The sequence below is a fragment of the Phoenix dactylifera genome, chromosome 1 (genome assembly GCF_051530095.1).
Source record: "Phoenix dactylifera cultivar Ajwa chromosome 1, Ajwa_hap1_PhDact_Kaust_v1.1, whole genome shotgun sequence".
NCBI classification, from domain to species: domain Eukaryota; kingdom Viridiplantae; phylum Streptophyta; class Magnoliopsida; order Arecales; family Arecaceae; genus Phoenix; species Phoenix dactylifera.
The window spans coordinates 5750231-5768389 of NC_143190.1; the positions used below are offsets into that span (position 1 = coordinate 5750231).

Genomic DNA, 18159 nt, shown 5'->3' on the forward strand with positions numbered 1-18159 from the left:
TGGTTTCAACAAGCAAAATAATTAACCATGCATAATATTTTTCTCTATACTTGTCACGTTATTGTGACAGTTAGTCCTTTTGGTGCAACGAATCATTCGATTTAGTAAAAGAGGCAAGGCCATACCCAAAATATTAGTCTCTTGGGTTCCCTTACAAAACCAAGCTGGCCCATCTGATCCCCTCATACCCAACATTAACACATTGTAACATAGTTCTGTCCGTGCCTGTGATATAAAGCAACAGTCCTAGCACATATAAACGAGAGGATACCTTGCATTCCCTTTTACTACTATTTCTTTTTTTGACTGGAAATGGAGGAAGCAAAGCGCTTCCCCCGGCTTTACTAATGAGAATCTATATATAAGATTACAGAGCTAGTTACAATATATTGCCTCAGCTAGACAAGAAATGATACAAGGATGATTATGAGTTGTGGATTCGTAGCAGAGGACTGAAAATTCTGAGAAGCTTTTTATGAGACTTTCTGGCTTTTTGGCTCCACAAATTTCCCCAAGAGTACAAAAAAATTCAGAGCCTTGTGGAGTGTCGAACAGATTGGGCCCTTTCTTCTATAGAAAAACTTGTGTATTCCATTCCAACCCAATGTGCCAACATATTTATATACTCAGTAAACCTTACCGAAAATAGCTAGTCAAAAGATATTATTTAGATTCTTTGATTCTATATAAGTATAACTGATATAAGACTAAACACACGTATGCACGAGTACTTACATACTCTCACCATTTAAGTCCTGACGTACTCGCCAGGCAAAAAGGTTTAAATCCATTCAAGTCTAATTACAAGCACTACGATCGGCCCGTAGTCGGCCTTAATGGATCCATGTTGCAATGTCCCCTAATCCACATAGGTTATGGCCCGGGTCCACTCTGATACTATTTGTAACAACCCAGAACCTCACTCAAAATGGCTAGCCGGAATATATTATTTAGGTTTCTTAATCCTATATAAATACAACAGATGTGAGACTAAATACATGCTCGCACGAGTACTCACAATACTGGGCTGATCGCATCCTTTTTGCAGTTCTCTCTTAATTTTCTTCTGCCGCCAAATCATCCAAAGATTCCAAATATCTCTGGGCTAGCATGTAATGTTAAGGTCAAAGGAAACCCATAGACTTTTAGCAAAAGCACATTCGACAAGAAGATGGAACGTGGATTCATTGTTACTCCGGAATAATGAGCCCCCACGTTTTTTTTTTTTTTTTGCCAAAACCTCTCCTATATGCAACCTATTTTTTAATGCAAACCACACAAAGACATCAATTTTCTCAGGGACTGCTGCTTTCCATATGACTGTGTGGTAAGGCCAAAGATCACCATCACAATTAATAAATTTACTGAAGGTACCGATAGTACGGTTACCATTACTTGTGAGTTTCCACATAGACACATCTACTAGTCTGGAAGGCCGGATTGGCTCAAGGGTTCGAAGAAGACCAACGTGGTGCTTTGATTCACCGAAAAACAATGGCCCAAATAGTTCAATGCGAAAAGATGAATCGAGAAGAAGTAGTAGAAATAAAATCAAACAATCACAAAAACAGCAATTTTACGTCCACGGAGGCCACATATACAGATTCAATATATTCAGCAAGAGTTACAATGATCTCTCTTCTCCGTTGGAGATTGCACAACTAGGATTTACAAGAGAGATCAAACACTTATAAAATTTACAAGAGGGATCAAAAAAAAAAACACATAGGGTTCACAAAAGACCCTATTTATACGTTTCCAACACATAAAGAAACTTCCCTATGAAACCCTAAGTCAAAAGCCCATCTTGCCATATGTTTCAATCAATCCCGTGATCAGAGGTCGACTCGTGATAAGTTCGAGTCAACTCGAAAATCCTCGGGTCAGCTCAAAAATCTGCAGCGAGAAATGTTACGCTCTGTCTTCTTGAGAGAATCGACTCTTTCAATCTTAAAGTCGACTCGAGCAAACCTCAAATCGACTCCTACAGGGCTTGAGTCGACTCCTGCAGGCAATCCGAAAAACACCTCTCTATCTTTCTTTATGGCACTGAGGGAGTCGGCTCCCTCAGTCTAGGGGTAGACTCCAGGAAACCTAGAGTCGACTCGACCAAGCGTGAGGTCGACTCCTGCAACCTCAGAACTTTGCAGCTCTCTGTTTCTCACTGTGGCACGTAGCGAATCGACCTTTTCATCCCTAGGGTCGACTCAAGCTTCACATGAGCCGACTTACAGATGCTAGAGGTCGACTCCATTAATCTGGCAAAGACTTTTCAAGCAAACATAAGCCGAAATTCAACTGCAGTCGTTTCGAGTTTCGAGCCAAATTTTCTCAACACAATACACCACCTCTAGTTCCTCTAGCTCCAATATGAGGCTACCGGAGCGTTGCATTTTATAACAAGTTTTTAGAAATCATCATTGAGCAAGGTGAGAGGAATAGAATATCCAATCATCTTGTCACCATTGCTTAGTTTAAAAGAGGTATAGTTCCAAAAGGCCCTCGAATTTCTAGAGATGTTTTTCCAACCCAGCATGATTTGTACCAAAATTTTTATCAGCTTTATGCCATATTTTTTTTTTTTTTTGCGCATAGTAAGCATTTTTTGATTTGGTTGCTCCAAGTTGTCTCCAGTCCCCCAAGACTACTCTACCAAAGGGGAATGATCGGTCTCAATTGACAGGACCGTTGAAACCACAAATGGCCTCTTCACTTTCCCCATGGAAAGCTTTCCCTGCCACTACTATTGCACACCAGGAATGTTAGTTGGAACATGCCTACCGGTCCAACGAACTCTCTTCTTACTTCCATTTGAAAGACCAGTGGCTCAATCTCCTCTGCATCTCTTCTCACACCCCTTCAGCTCTCCATTCTCTCCGCCACCACTCCTTTCCAACCAGCAAGCAACCTCGAGCACCTCCGATGCCGCGCTATCCCCCCTACCATCACCACTTACCTCCTCACCAAGGCCAGCGCAAGTGCGCTCAAGCCCTTCTCCTTCTTCTTGTTTGGATATGGGGCATGTAACTCTTATCCTCTCCTTTTTCATTCGATCACTCTCAAACACACTTTCTTTCTCATTGCTTCCCTTCTCTTCTTCTCTAAACTTTGAGGTACAGTGGCTATGGGCCTCCGTTATGGTTACTACGGCAAACACCAGCTTGTTTTGGGACCAAACTCGTCGCGAATGATGAAGACCAGCTCGCTTTTTGTAGAGCAAGTTCAGGTGAAGGATAAAGCTAGCCAAGGGATACTGCTTTATGGGTTCAAGGAGAGACCAGAGCTTAGCTTGGAAACCAACTGGACTGTGTCGAATCATTTGTTTGTCGACTCTTATGATCGCCAGGTACGATCTCTGTTTTCATTTTTTTTCCTCATGACTGAGTCGACTGGTGCTGGTCTTAGCGAGTAGGAATTTGTTGTGGTTTGTAGGGATTCTCCATGTGGTTGAACAAAGGGTCCAGGATTTGGATGGCATGGGAGGTGACCCATGGTGGTGGAAGCCATGAAGACATGCTTGTGGTTCTGATCAAGGGTAAGTGCTTCGTGGTATGGTTCTTAGTTGACTCTAATTGGCGCAAGAGCTCGGTAATTTAGTATGAGTGCTTATTGATCTTTCTTTTTTTGCCTAAATAAAAAATATTGCACTCGTTCTTGTGCTTGTGTTTCTTTATAGGAGAACAGAACTTGAAGGAGTTGCAGAGATACTACCCAGGCTCCCACGTTGCTGCTGAAGGTGAGTAGTTTTTTTTTTGTAACTCTCTTTTTCTTTTGTTTTGGGGGTTTAGCTAGATATATATTCTTTTCACTAAGTAGAGCCATCTCGATATAGACAAATAATAAAAGAGTACAGCGACTGATTAGGAGCATATTTATTAGTTTATAGCTGTTCGGTTGTTCTCGTTTTGCCCAAATTGACAAGTCATAGCACTTAGAGAATTAAATTTTATGAAAAACAAGTCTTCCCATTTTTCATAAAACCAGTTGCAGAAAGAATTATGTTTCATGATTATTTGTAGAAAAACACTATGAAGAAGAGCTCCTTAACGTGTCGACAAAATTAATGAGATCTTGAGATCACATAGGTCTATCTTGTATCTATCTGTCTATCTATCTATCTACCTGCTTCTTTCTTCTTCTCTTCCTTCCTCCACCCTTTTTCCTTACTTCTTCTCTTCCTCCTTTCCGAGTAATTGTCTATGTTGTTTGAACTAGCTAATGCTGGTTTTGTTGAAGTTTAGAATTTTTATATAGCATAACTGCATAAACCATCATAAGAAAATTAAAACTTCTATACAATTAATCCCCTCATATCTTGACATTTTCAACAAATTCGTGGGAAATACCTGATCATCTGGTAGTTGGTTACTTTGCATTTCTACTTTTATAGAAAGTGTGAATCTAAATTTAGAAGTTTGCTGGGAGGTTCTATGCAAAAATGATAAGACATTTAGGACATAAACCATTTGTGGCATCCTTCACCATATTTGTAGAGGTTTTGAGGTTTAAAGATATAAGGTGTTTCCTAAATATTTAACTTGAGTAATGTTTGCTTCGTTTATCTGAAATAGCTCTCTGTGCCCCTAGATTATACTTTCTTTAGGAAAAAAAGAAAAATAAAAATAACCTGCTGCAATAACTTCCATAAATTTGTCACAATAGTTACACATCAGCAATTCACGATGGATCTATAGGATATTAGGGACTGTATGCAAATCAAACTCTTTTTAGAGCAAGTAGAAATGAGAACACCTAAACTAGACTGGCTTTTATACATTTTGTGTCACACCCTTAATCCTAGAATCATAATTCGAGGGCATGACAAATTGACAACCGTCATATATTCATAGGTCTGCCCTTATAAGCGTGCAAGACATGCTTGCTACCTATCAATGAATTCGATATAACTTGAAAATTATATAATTTATATATAGGAGAAAGTGTATATCAGAATAACTAAACTATTAATTCAAGATATCACATATATTATAAACACTACTGTTGCTAGAAATTGGACCCGGGGGTGACCGCGGATCGAGGAAGAGGAGCTCCGGCTATGGTGGTGCGGCGGTGGACGGCTGTCTCCGGCGGACCTGCAAGAAGCCTGTGGCTGGGGCATCCGGCACAGGCCCTCCGATACTTAAGTCAAAGAGGGGCTTTTAATGGAGAGAAGTAATGGAGAGAAACAGAGTATGGATGTATTTTCGGCCGGGGAGGAAGAAGAGGTCCCCTGCCTAGAGCTTTCTCCTCTTTTTATAGGAGGGGGTGTAGCGGTTACCTGTGATCGGGCGTGATTGCGCGAATCAATGAGTTACCATAAATGATCCGAGATTTTGGGCTAACCGACGATCCGTTGAGATTGTGTGCATTCAAATGTTGACAGTCGTTGAGGCGGAGATCGCAAGATTTGATTCTAGAGATGGAGGGCTTCATTTTCGGTGTAGTGGGGAGGTCACTTTGACTGGGTCTTTCTTGGCCTTGAGGTCGATCGGGCTCAACTCTGCTGAGACCATGCCTGCCAAGGTCATGCCGAGATCGAGGTCGTGAGCTATGTGGTTGTCGTTGCCGAGGCCGAGCGCTTTGAGGTTGGGTGCTCTGAGAGTATGCTTGCTGTCGTCACGTTCGTCATCAAGTGCCGGCGATTTGACTACGTGCTTTGAGTGATCCATTTTTCCCCCAACACTACTTTCCGGCTTTCGAGTTCGAGCCGTTCACGAGCTCGGACGAAGGAAGTAGCTATTTCTGTCATGCCGGCAAGGTCAGGCGGCTTTAAATTGTTCCGCCATTTTGAGCGCTTTGGGGGCATCTTCAATGAGAGTATGAGGTAGTTGTTTTTTGTTTATCGAGGCAGTTTCGAGTCGTGGGTTCATGATGAGGCTTCAGTATTCGACGAGACGCCGCTTCGATTCTATTTTTAAAGCGACCATCTGATGTTGATACGCTATTTCGGTTTCTGAGGTTGGCACGTGGCGCGATCTGGATAGGAGGCGCGGCTTGGCCTTATTGATCTGAACCGTCGGGAGTGTCTATGTAAACCCTGACCTGGCCCTAAAAACCTTTATTTGGCCGTCGTAGTTTTTGCCTTCTTCCTCTTTCACCTTCTTCATTTTGCTTCTTTTTTGTTGTTGTTCACATTTTCCGGAGGTGCCTCTGAGTATTTTCTGGAGGTTTTTCCCTTCCATTTCTAGTCACTGACGCTTTCGACGGGGACCACAGTAGGTTCTCTTTTCTTCTTTTTCTTCCTCGATTTTCTTTTCCTTCTTCTTCATTTGTGAGTGGAGAGGATGTCTGGCGGTGCCTCATCTCCTACTGGGGCTTCTTCTCTTGAGAAGGAGGTCGGGCCGGAGGTGAGCCATAGCCCGGACGGGGTCGGGTCGACCCTGACCTTGGCAGAATTGGATGCGCTTCGAACCCAATTTCCATTTCCACGCGGGTTCACCCTTGAGTTCGCAGGGGTGTGGGATAGAGTCACGAGGCCTCCTCCAGATCGGGTCGGAGCGTACGTGGACACCCTTTGGGCCAGCTTGAGGTGCCCCCTGTACGGGTTTGTGAACGAACTCCTGGAAACGTATCGTCTCGTCCCAGCGCAGTTCGCTTCGAACTCGTCGAGGGTAATAATGGGTTTCCTATCCCTCTACCTTGCTCACGGCATACCGACTTCGGTCAATGTCTTTCGCGGGTGTTACATGTTAAAGTCTAACCCCGCAGATGGAGGGTGATTGTACTTTGCCCTTCGGGGAGGTAGACCACTCTTCCGAGGTGCTCCTTCTTCCATTCGTGGGTGGAAGGAAAAATTCTTCTTCCTTTCCTCCGAGCTTCTATGGGGGTTCAACCCGACGTGGGGCCAGCTGATTATCAAGGCCAATAATAGAGCTCCTGAACTAACTGAGGGCGAGCAAAAAATTCTTCAAGCTCTTCGGTGTCTAAAGGGGGATATCCTTCTGAATGACCTCCTGAGCGAGGAGACCTTAAAGCACCCAACCTCAGAGCGCTCGGCCTCGGCATCGACAATCACAGAGCTCACGACCTCAATCTCGGCATGACCTTGGCAGGCATGGTCTCAGCAGAGTTGAGCCCGATCGAGCTCAAGGCCAAGAAAGACCCAATCAAAGGGACCTCCCCACTACACCGAAAATCAAGCCCTCCCTCTCTAGGATCAAATCCCGCGATCTCCGCCTCAACAGCTGTCAACATTTGAATACACACGATCTCAACAGATCGCCAGCTAGCCCGAAATCTCGGGTTGTTTATGGTAACTATAACAACCCAGGATCTTACCCAAAATGGCTAGCCGAAAGTTATTATTTGGGTTCCTTGATCCTGTATAAGTACCCAAGATCTACCCAACGAATAACCGATGTGGGACTAAACACACGCCCGCACGGGTCCTCACATACTCCCCCCGTTCAAGCCCTGACGTCCTCGTCAGGCTAAGGGTTCATATCTTTTCAAATCTAATCACAAATACCACGATTGGTCCGTGGTCAGCCCCAATGGATCCGTGCTGCAGTGTTTCCTAGTCCACATAGGTTATGGGCCGGGTCCGCTCTGATACCATTTGTAACAACCCAGGCCTCACCCAAAATGGCTAGCCGGAAGTTATTATTTGGGTTCCTTGATCCTGTATAAGTATCCAAGATCTACCCAGTGAATAACCGATGTGGGACTAAACACACGCCCGCACGGGTCCTCACAGTAACTCATTGATTCGCGCAATTATGCCCGATCACAGGTAACCGCTACACACTCTCCTATAAAAAGGGAGGAAAGCTCTAGGCAGGGGACCTCTTCTTCCTCCCCGGCCGAAAATACATCCATACTCTGCTTCTCTCCATTACTTCTCTCTATTAAAAGCCCCTCTCTGACTTAAGCATCAGAAGGCCTGTGCCAGAACCTCCGGCCACAGGCTTCTTGCAGGTCCACCGGAGATAGCCGTCCGCCACCGCACCACCATAGCCGGAGCTCCTCTTCCTCGGTCCACGGTCACCCCCGGGTCCAATTTCCAGCAACAACCACCATAAGTTATACCACAGAGTTTTTTCTTCTAAATTTTACAAGCCAAAACTTCTAATGTTTAAGTTATTTATACATCATCCAAAAAATATTATAATATATATATACTGATCAAACTAGTTTTACTATATGCAAGAACCGCCTTACCTCTAATATTTTTCCAAAATGCTGATATCAATCTAGTCTCTAGACCTTCGATCTGAAAAAAAATACATGAAGATTATGAGCTTCACAATTTATTAAGTAACAAGTATACTTTATAAAACTAGTTCAAGCCATATTAATAATGCAATTTAATTAAATCACATAAGATATGATACATCTTTACAAGTAATATTTATAATATTTATTATCAACGATACCCACATACCAAAATTACATGTCATCTTTTCAATAATATTGACAAAAAGAATCAATACATCACAATAGAGTCTAATACAAGTCCAATATCATAATCATAATCATATTTGTATACTTGAACCTAGGTATCTAATCCTTTTAGCTCCATACCCCTGACTGCGGCACATTTATACCCCTATGGCTCATGTATCATCACAATTACCTCCGTGGTGGGGTCACCACGATGTCCTCCATGGTAGAGATTACTAGGATCATCCCGTGGCGAGATTGCCACACTATATCCTTATGGCAAGGTATCATCACAATCATCCCCATAGGGATCATCATACAATCAAAGTCCAAACTCATACACAGGATGGTTGAGAGTCAGATGATACACACACTTATATATATTCAAGCATTTATTTTCTTTTATGAAACTACTTTGAAGTGTACAATCAAATATGCAACATTCATGATGTTACATGCTTGATCTAATCATAATAGATATCATCATCCAATTTAGTTAACAAAACCAAAATCACCAATTAATTATCCATATTTATAGAGATTTCATACACAGTTAAATTTGAATTAATCCTAATCATTGGTACTATTTTGAATGATAAGATAATTTTTAATTAATTCTAATTAATTAATATAAAGTGCATATGCTACTTATCTCGTAAATGTCAACCACCAGGCAATATTCTAAGCACCTCTCTTGAGTTCCTCAGGACCTAATAATCCAAAATCACATACATATACCGAATCAATGACACGTTAATATTTTAAAATTAATTTCTAAAAGTTCCCAAAAATTTTAAATTTCTTTCTAAAATTTTCAAAAATTCTAAAATCATAATGTTTACAGTAATTATCACTATAACAGGGAATTGGGCGACTACCCATTGTGATAGGGTTCTCAAAAATTTTAATTTTTTTTAAAAAAATTCTAAAATTCTAAAATCATAGTGTTTTCACTAATTATCACTATAGCGGGGAATTGGGCCACTAACCTTTTTCTGTTTCCTGTGAGAGGATGAGAGTTGGTACAGTAAAGATCCTTCTGGAGGCTAACTCAGAGAGAGAGAATGAGGGAAGCATGGATAAGAAAAGATCTCTTTGCCTGCTAAGGAGGGCGGAGATAAGTGGAGAAAGAAATAGAGGGAGATGAAGAGGAGACGGTGGGGGAGAAGGAGGACGGAGAGATGAGAAGAGGAAGGAAGAAGGAGGCCAGGAGGGTAAGAGGGAGAACGGAAGGGGCGGTGTGCTTGCGGGAGAGGACTAAGGCGTACAAGAAAGCGGATCGAGGGTGGAGTTGGGTCACGGCAAAGAGAAAGAGAGGGCACGAGGCCACGGCCCAGGTATCATCACACTTTGTCGATCCAATGGACCAACCCACCTTGCTTGCATTTCTTGATGCTTCCAATAAAGTTGATACTACATGTAGAAAATTTATCATAATCAAAACAGATCGAAATAAACTTACTTGTTGTAGATCGAATTTTATCACCAATTTTCAGTCGAATCATAAGTCATAAGCATAATTACAGTATCGAAAAATACTGGTTGATCACAACTCAAGAATCTTTTTTTGTTAGAAAAATATAGAAAAAGATCACTCTGCTTTTTGGTTTTTCTTTGTACGTTGGCAGTTATGAGATATCCAACATGTATCATTGAATGATTGTTTCCCTTCAAATAAAATGGATCGGGTTGACCCGACTCCAAAAACCAATACTACATTTAATTGGCAACCGGTATGAGAGTATAATTACCGCTTACTAGTAATAAGCTTCCTCTTTCTGAATGATCAGGCAATAGAGAAGCAGAGTACACCATTGCTGAAGATGATAGTTATTATTTCGGTGTCGTGAATTTATCTCCTCGAACAATGGTGTTAATCATGAAGGTTAATGTTACATCAAAGATATACGATATCAGTCGAGCAAGCAACATATGTTCCACAACCGATGGTTTGTGCAAGCTTGAGCTCCACCTTCCAAGCACTTGCTACTACGTGTTAACAACACCAAATACTGATGTAAGATTCATACCATCTCACCATCAACACCAAATAATAAGATTTTATCAACAGCTCTGTCATAAGGAAGGAACTCTAATGTAGTCGTCGTCGTCTTCTTTAGGTACTTATCACGGTTTGGGAAGTCGAACTTTCTTTTGTAGCACGGCTGGTCTCATATTTAGTGATCACAGGTAGCTCCCATCTCCAAACTTTCAGCCATTCTTTTGTATTAAGTATCAACGAATCTACCACCTTCTTTGATTTGTTGTTTCCTATGATCTTGCAGGGTTTATCGTGGTTATTGTGTATATGGTTTTGAAATATCTCGGAACTTGTGATTCTGAGCAAACGTTACAAGTGCAAGTGCAAACAGAGGCGACAGAGACCGATCCAATACTACCAAGAAAGGAGATGCCTTGCACTTATGGAACAAATGAAGAGGAGCCTGAATCGAGTTCGTCTTCCTCTTCGGAAGACTTGTATGATGGAAAGATATGTGTGATTTGTTATGACGAAAGGCGCAATTGTTTCTTTACTCCTTGTGGGCATAGTGCTACTTGTTATACGTGCGCAAAGAGGTAAGAGATCATATGAGTACGTAGTTGGTGAAATATAATACAAACGAGTATTTCAATCTTCTTTTCTTGTGTTGGTTTTCCAGGATAATGGAGGACGAAAACAAGGTGTGTCCAATCTGTAGAAGGCTCATTCATAAATTAAGAAGATTGTTTAGTTCCAGAGATGATCCACAAAGTGCAATGGCGAAGGAGGAGGAAAATCTTAATTGTGAACCAAACAATATCCTGAGGGTATAACCCCTCATTTCTCTTGGGGAGATTCGTTGTTTGAGTCTTGGAAATGTTTCCCAAGCGTTCGGCCTGGATCATTTTTCCAACTGAATTTTCCCATCTTCCGCAGTAAAGGAAAAAAGATCTTCACTTTGAAGATGGCAGAAGTTATTTGCATTTCAGATATCCATCACTCATAGAAAGTAAAAGAAGTTTATTTTGAGGAGAAAGGCTCGTAATTTACAATTTATATTGCATCTCAAAAATAAATATCAACCATGCCATGTATGTAGAGCTTTTTGATGATCAATCAAGTGACAAGACATATAGGTCAGGCTCAGCCCAATGGTTTGGTGCCCTCAGTTATCTTGGACAAAGTTTGATACAGATGGAATGCTTATATTGCAAACTTTGTGCATGCTTCCCCCAAAAAAACTGTGTTTGTGTGTACATGGACATAGAGTTATTTCTAAATTATAATATAAACAAATCATATCTTAACCTTATAAAAGTTTGATATACTCTCGAGCATTTAAGTCAGGTTGGCAACGATCCGATCCAAAACAATCCAATCCCATCCCACATGGACCTCAAAGATGCTAGTATTTGGTTCGTATAATCTATATCCAAGTGTTTGTGCCTCAAGCCTATACGCTTTTTTTTTTCCTTTTTTTTTTTGTGAAATGGATGTATATGGATACAGCCAAAAAAAAATAAAAAATAACAGATTCCAAAACGCACTGGGCAACTCTCTCTCCTCAATCCAAAGAGCATCTCCAAAGTAGTTGGCCATATACGAGGCCACCCAATCCGCTGCCTCATTAGCCTCTTTGTACACATGCTTTGTCAGAAAGGTCATTCTGCTACAGACCATAGTCCGAATATCTCTTAGCAGCAGGTGGAAGTCACTCACACCATCCATACTCTGCTAGATCCAGTCAATAACCGTTGTTGAATCGCTCTCAAGCAGTGCAACTTTAGCCTGGAATCCAGACCTCTTATGATAAAGCCGGCACCTCTCCTCCTACTGCCATTCAGTACGCATCTATCGAAATTAACTTTAAGAAAACAGAGGAGTGGAGGCTAGCCTATATGCTTTAACCACATGTATGGATACGATAAGATATGCTCGTGACAAGATTTGATGCGGCAATGTCAACTATATTGAAATGATGACTCTATCCATTATCTAAAGTATGATCAGAGTTGACTAGTTTGGTGATATTTAGACTCGGGAACAGGAGATGGATATGATAAAAAGATATCGATACTACATGATGATGCAGGCTATTATTCCTCCAAAAAAGAAAATGCAAGCTAATTTATTTTTTTGAGTTAAAAATGCAGGCTATTTTAAGAAGATGAAAGAAAAGGAGGAAGGACTATCGAGAGATTGTATGTACATGTGGACATTGAGTTGAGATTTTATAGTAGTACAAATAAATCATATATTACTCTCATCTACTTTGACAAATTTGGTTGTCTAATTAGATTGGGCTGGCAACTTTCAAGTTCCAACCCAATTAAACTCAAGAAATTACACTTGCGGAGACAAGCATGATGAAAGTTCACCAAAGTTATACTTTTTTCAAATGAAATTTTTTTTTGCCATCAAATTTTTTGTCACTAATAATCTCTTTTATTGTAGTGCAAATACCAACCATATCATGTATACATATAGCTTTTCGATGATCAATCAAGTGACAACACATGCAGGCTGAGCTTAGCCCAATGGTTTGGTGCCCTCAATTATCTTGGACAAGATTCTAGATTTTTCTCCTACCATATATGTAAGTCTGATGACAAACTTTGTGTATGTTTCCCTCAAAAAACTTTGTTTGGGCATACATGGACATCGAGTTATTTCTAAATTCTAATATAAACAAATCATATCTTAATCCTATAAAAGTTTGACATACTCTCCAACATTTAGGTTAGATAGGCAAAGATCGGATCCAAAACAACCTAATTCCATCCCACATGTACTTGAAAGATATTAGTATTCGGTTCATATGATCTATATCCAAGTGCTTATGCCTGGAGCCCATTTGCTTTCACCTCATGCATGGATAATATATACTCATGATGCTTTGATGTGACAATGTCTACTATATTGGAATGAGCCTGTTCATTATCCAAAGCATGATCAGGGTTGACTAGTTTTGGGGTATTTAGACTCAGGAACAGGAAGTGGATATGATAAAAGGCATCGATACTGCATGATGCAGGTTATTATTCCTTCAAAATACAGCCTAATTTATTTTTTTGAGTTAGAAATGCAGGCTATTTCAAGAAAAAGACTTCATTATAGTATAAATAAATCATATATTACTCTCATATTCTTTGACAAATCTAGTTGTTTAATTAGATTGGGCTGGCAACTTCCCAGTTCTAACCCAATCCAATCCCAATTCCAACCTAATTAGACTCAAAAAATTACACTTATGGAGGTAGCATGAAATAAGCTCAGACCCATAAGGATTGGAAGATGTTTCATTTGATTCTTTCGAATTAGCAAGCTTCATGCTGTTCCTTCTCCTCGAGCACATTACTTTGCTTTGCCAAGCATCACTTTGATCGAAGTAAACGTCCTTCGAACAGCAAAATGATTTCTACGAATCCAAAGTGGAATTTTTGTTTTGGCATCCAAGATCATGGCAGGCTCCAAACAGAGAAATTTGCTGTTCAGTATTTTACATGAGATAGAAGAACCCTTCTTCTCATTTGGTTCATTAAAAAAAAAAAAATCCTCATCAGAATTATTTTTTTAAAAAATAATTTTTAGGAATATGCTGTCTAAGCAAATAATTTTGGTATATTTAGTTGATCATGAAAAAATGACATATTTTAGAGTGACTTTTATTTGGTTAAGCAGCTATTTTTTTGAAAAAGTTGTATAAAATATCTAACATGCCCATAATAAAAAAAAAATCTTATCCATAGATTTTGATGTTTAAAGATATTTTTTTAAAAAAAGAATTCCAATAATTTTTTTTTCTCATAAAACGTAAGAATGTTATTCCAATGAAAATACTACTTTTCTATTTTTTTAAAACTCTAATTAAATAAAAAATATTTTTTTTATTTTTTATTGATTATTTTTTTTATTCTGTTTTAACGAACCAAACGAGTCATAGCTTTTCTGGCTAAAGTACCATAATCTCTGTCCATCTGGCTAAGACTTAAAAAAAACTAAACACACACAAACACGCGTGGCTTTTTTGTTTCCCCTTTTTAACATGAACTCTTTAGAAAAGAGAGAGCATTTGGTTCCCTCCCCCCTATCCATCATCCGGTCTCCCTCCAGATTCCTCTATCGGGATTCCCTGCTTCCATCATCCAACCTTCTTAATGTGCTTCGTTTGTATTTGTTATGCGGAGAATCATGGAAATCTCCTTTCTTTTAGAAGTTTGTAATGTTGAGAGGAATTTTAGTCTCACATTACTTGTGTAGAGTTTTTTATATAGCTTTATAAGCATTCATATCCTATACATGTTCAAATAATTTTTTGGTAAAAATTTGTGGAGAAAAAGCCAATATTATATTAATCAAAGATTGACAGTTTTTATCCGTTTTATACAAAATGCACGAGCAGTTATGTTGACATTATTCCAATAGTTATGTTGGTTCAGAGTTATAAATAGTCAATGTCCTTCACAGATGAAAAACAACTTATTCTACAAAACTTTTTATTTAGTTATTCTGAGAAATTCGCTTAAGGACTGTGTTAATTCACGCTTCAAGACCGGTTTCAAATACTAGAGATCCTCCTGATTCAACAATCATTAGTTGTCTACACTCCTATGCTTGCATTTTTATAGTAAAAACTAAAAGGTCAATTAAACTGTATAAAGACGGAAAAAAAAAGTTACTGTTGAAATATCATAACTATAAATTAAATTTATCTACTACTAGAACTTGGTATGTACCATACATTTAAGAGTATGCATGTGAGGAAGTAACTTGCTCAAGAAGGAGAGTGAAATATTTAGGTTATGGTGAGTGACAGTGTGACCGTTCAAGCTAGGCATGTATTTAGAGAGGTTAACAGGGTCATAGACCGGATAACTTCTTATATGGCCTGTCACTTCCGAATGCTCTATGGGCTGGAGAGAGAGAATTACCTAGAGTACTTCGAGACTTGCTGTTTTCTGATTTTATTGGGTGTATTCGTGCTTGAACGGTAAGTCTCGTTCATGACGAGAAATGCAAGGATGCGATTCAGCTTTTTTTTTTTTTTTACCAAAAAAAATAGTAAACTTGATTAAAGATGGTTGTACTTCAAGTCCTCGTCCAAAAGCCAAGATCCTTTATTATAATCAATTCATTTTTTTTATAAGAAACCTTGGATACTCACGAGAAGTGGAAGTAATACCTAGTGTTGTGAAAACCACGATCATCCATGTTTTCGTCGGCAATGCTCAATAAGGAGGAGGAAATTTCCTAGCAATGCCAGTCTCTCTTGGTACACAACCAAACAGTCCTTGTGTGCAAGTAAAAGAACCCCATCCACACCTAATTTGTAACGTTATGCCCCGCGAGCATGTTTTTCTAAATTTTGATATGTCAGTTGCCGTGGTCAGGATCAGAATGAATTGAGATCTTGCTTTGTTTAGATGGATATGGGAAGTAGAAAAGTGTGGAAAGGATCATGATTTTCCAAGATCGCGGCCAATATTTTTTGGACAGGTATGAAATCTCGACCAAAGTGATAGATTCAAGATTAACAACTATATATTTAAATGTTGATTTTAAACTTTATCAGTTAAAAAATATTTAACCAAGTAAAATAATGATTAAAAAAATCTACTAATATGAATATTTGATGACCCAAAGATTGAGTTAAAGATTGATTTTGATGATCACAAAATCTTGAAGTATAATTACTAATGTTTGTGTTGCAAGAAGAAAAGATAATTTATTTTGCAAGGAACATAGCAAGTTGGAAAAATACAAGAAGACCTCAAAAGCTCTCAAGAAAAGTTAGAAGAAAGCTACAATTTAATGGCCCAAGTTTCAAGTTCAAAGGATTTAAGTTGGAGGAGCAAATTCAAAGAAAGATTCAAAAAAATAGTCCTCAAGTCGACTCCGAGAAGTTTAGAGTCGACTCTGGCACTTTATAAATTCCACTAAGCATCCATACAACTTAGCCTAATTAACTCTAAAAGATTAGAAGTAGTTGAAAAGTCTTTAAAAGACCCAATTCACCCCCCCTCTTGGGTTGTCACCTTGGGCAACAATATTATCAATGGGTATTTTGAATTTTATTAATTTATGTCGTGATGCCAGCACGCTACCCTCTTTTTTTTTTTTTTTTTGTGCTAGAGCGGGTGACTCTTGACAAGTACGAATGCACCTAATATATAGAAAATAAAATCTTTCGCAGAGCCTGAGGCAGCAAAACGCTACCTTTGCAAAACTAGAGGAATACTATTCTATTAGGCCCAAGCAGCATGTAGGCAGCATCTTGGAAACCATAACTTTATATATTTCCCACTGATGCAGCTCTTGGTATTTATTCTCGCCCCACTAGACTAAGATAGTGGAAACTTTTCTTTTATAAGATTTTTTTGCATATATACTTTTTAAAATACAAAATGGTATAAATACTTTTATAAAGTTATTATTTGCATATACATATATATATATATATATTATCTATACCCATACCATCTAGCGTCAATAAAATTAAATAGTTTAAATTTAAAATAACTAAAATACCCTTATAGGTAGACATAAGAAAAAAAAATTTATAATGGTATATATACAAATAACAATTATATGACAATATGAGGGTATTAATATAATTTTGCAGATTTATGAGAGTATGTAATAAAAAAAACCAGTAACAATATGATCAGCAGTAAAAACAAATCAGTTATTCTTAATTAAAAAAGATGAAAAAAAAGATTAATATTATCACGTCGGATGATCTCATGTTAGTATCAATTTTTATAGAATAAATTATGTTGCCTTTATGAAATTCTCGCCTCAACAAACAAACAAAAACTCAACATTTATAAATCACTAAAAGCATTTTACTGGTCTAAATATCTATAATTAATTTAAATGCAATATACATTAATTTTTTAAAATAATGAAGAATATAAAGATATTATAGACTCAATAATAATCAGTCTATCAAAATCAAATAGAGAATATTACAAAAAGGACCACTTAATATTCCTACTTGATCTAGTTAAGTTCTTAAACAAAATAATAATAGTAATGTGACTTGTCAATCCAATCGAATCATGAAAGACTTGGCAAGTCTCAACCAAGTTTTGATCATATTTTTATAAATTTTTTAAACATATATCCTTCTAAATATGAGAAATTATATGAATACTTTCACAAACTTGCTATATATATACTCTTATAAATTTTCTTTTGCATGTCCATCCCTAAGGATACTTCGGTTATTTTAAGTTTAAGCCATTTATTTTTTAATAGCGTTAGAGGATATAGATATATATGCAATATCTACAAACACACACACATGCATACATATATATATATATATATATATATATATATATATATATATATATATATATATATATATATACATATATATATATATATACATATACATATATATATATACATATATATACATATACATATATATATATACATATATATATATATACATATATATATATACATATATATATATATACATATATATATATATACATATATATATATATACATATATATACATATATACATATATATATATACATATATATACATATATACATATATATATATATATACATATATATACATATATACATATATACATATATATACACATATATATACATATATATATATACATATATATATATATATACACACATATATACATATATATATATATATATATATATATATATATATATATATATATATATATATATATATATATATATATATATATATATATATATATATATAATAAAATAAGTATTTTGTAAGGA

General features: G+C 37.6%; 1 protein-coding gene across 1 annotated transcript; it reads left to right on the forward strand.

The window, feature by feature from the left end:
- Nucleotides 1–2790: 2790 nt before the first annotated feature.
- LOC103700820 (RING/U-box superfamily protein) lies at nt 2791–11336 on the forward strand. The gene is made up of 8 exons (XM_026802121.4): nt 2791–3019; nt 3120–3346; nt 3433–3535; nt 3677–3736; nt 10173–10399; nt 10503–10572; nt 10668–10959; nt 11043–11336. The coding sequence occupies exons 1-8, from the start codon at nt 2923–2925 to the stop codon at nt 11194–11196; spliced, it is 1230 nt and encodes a 409-aa protein (XP_026657922.2). The 5' UTR covers nt 2791–2922; the 3' UTR covers nt 11197–11336.
- The last annotated feature ends 6823 nt before the right edge of the window (nt 11337–18159 follow it).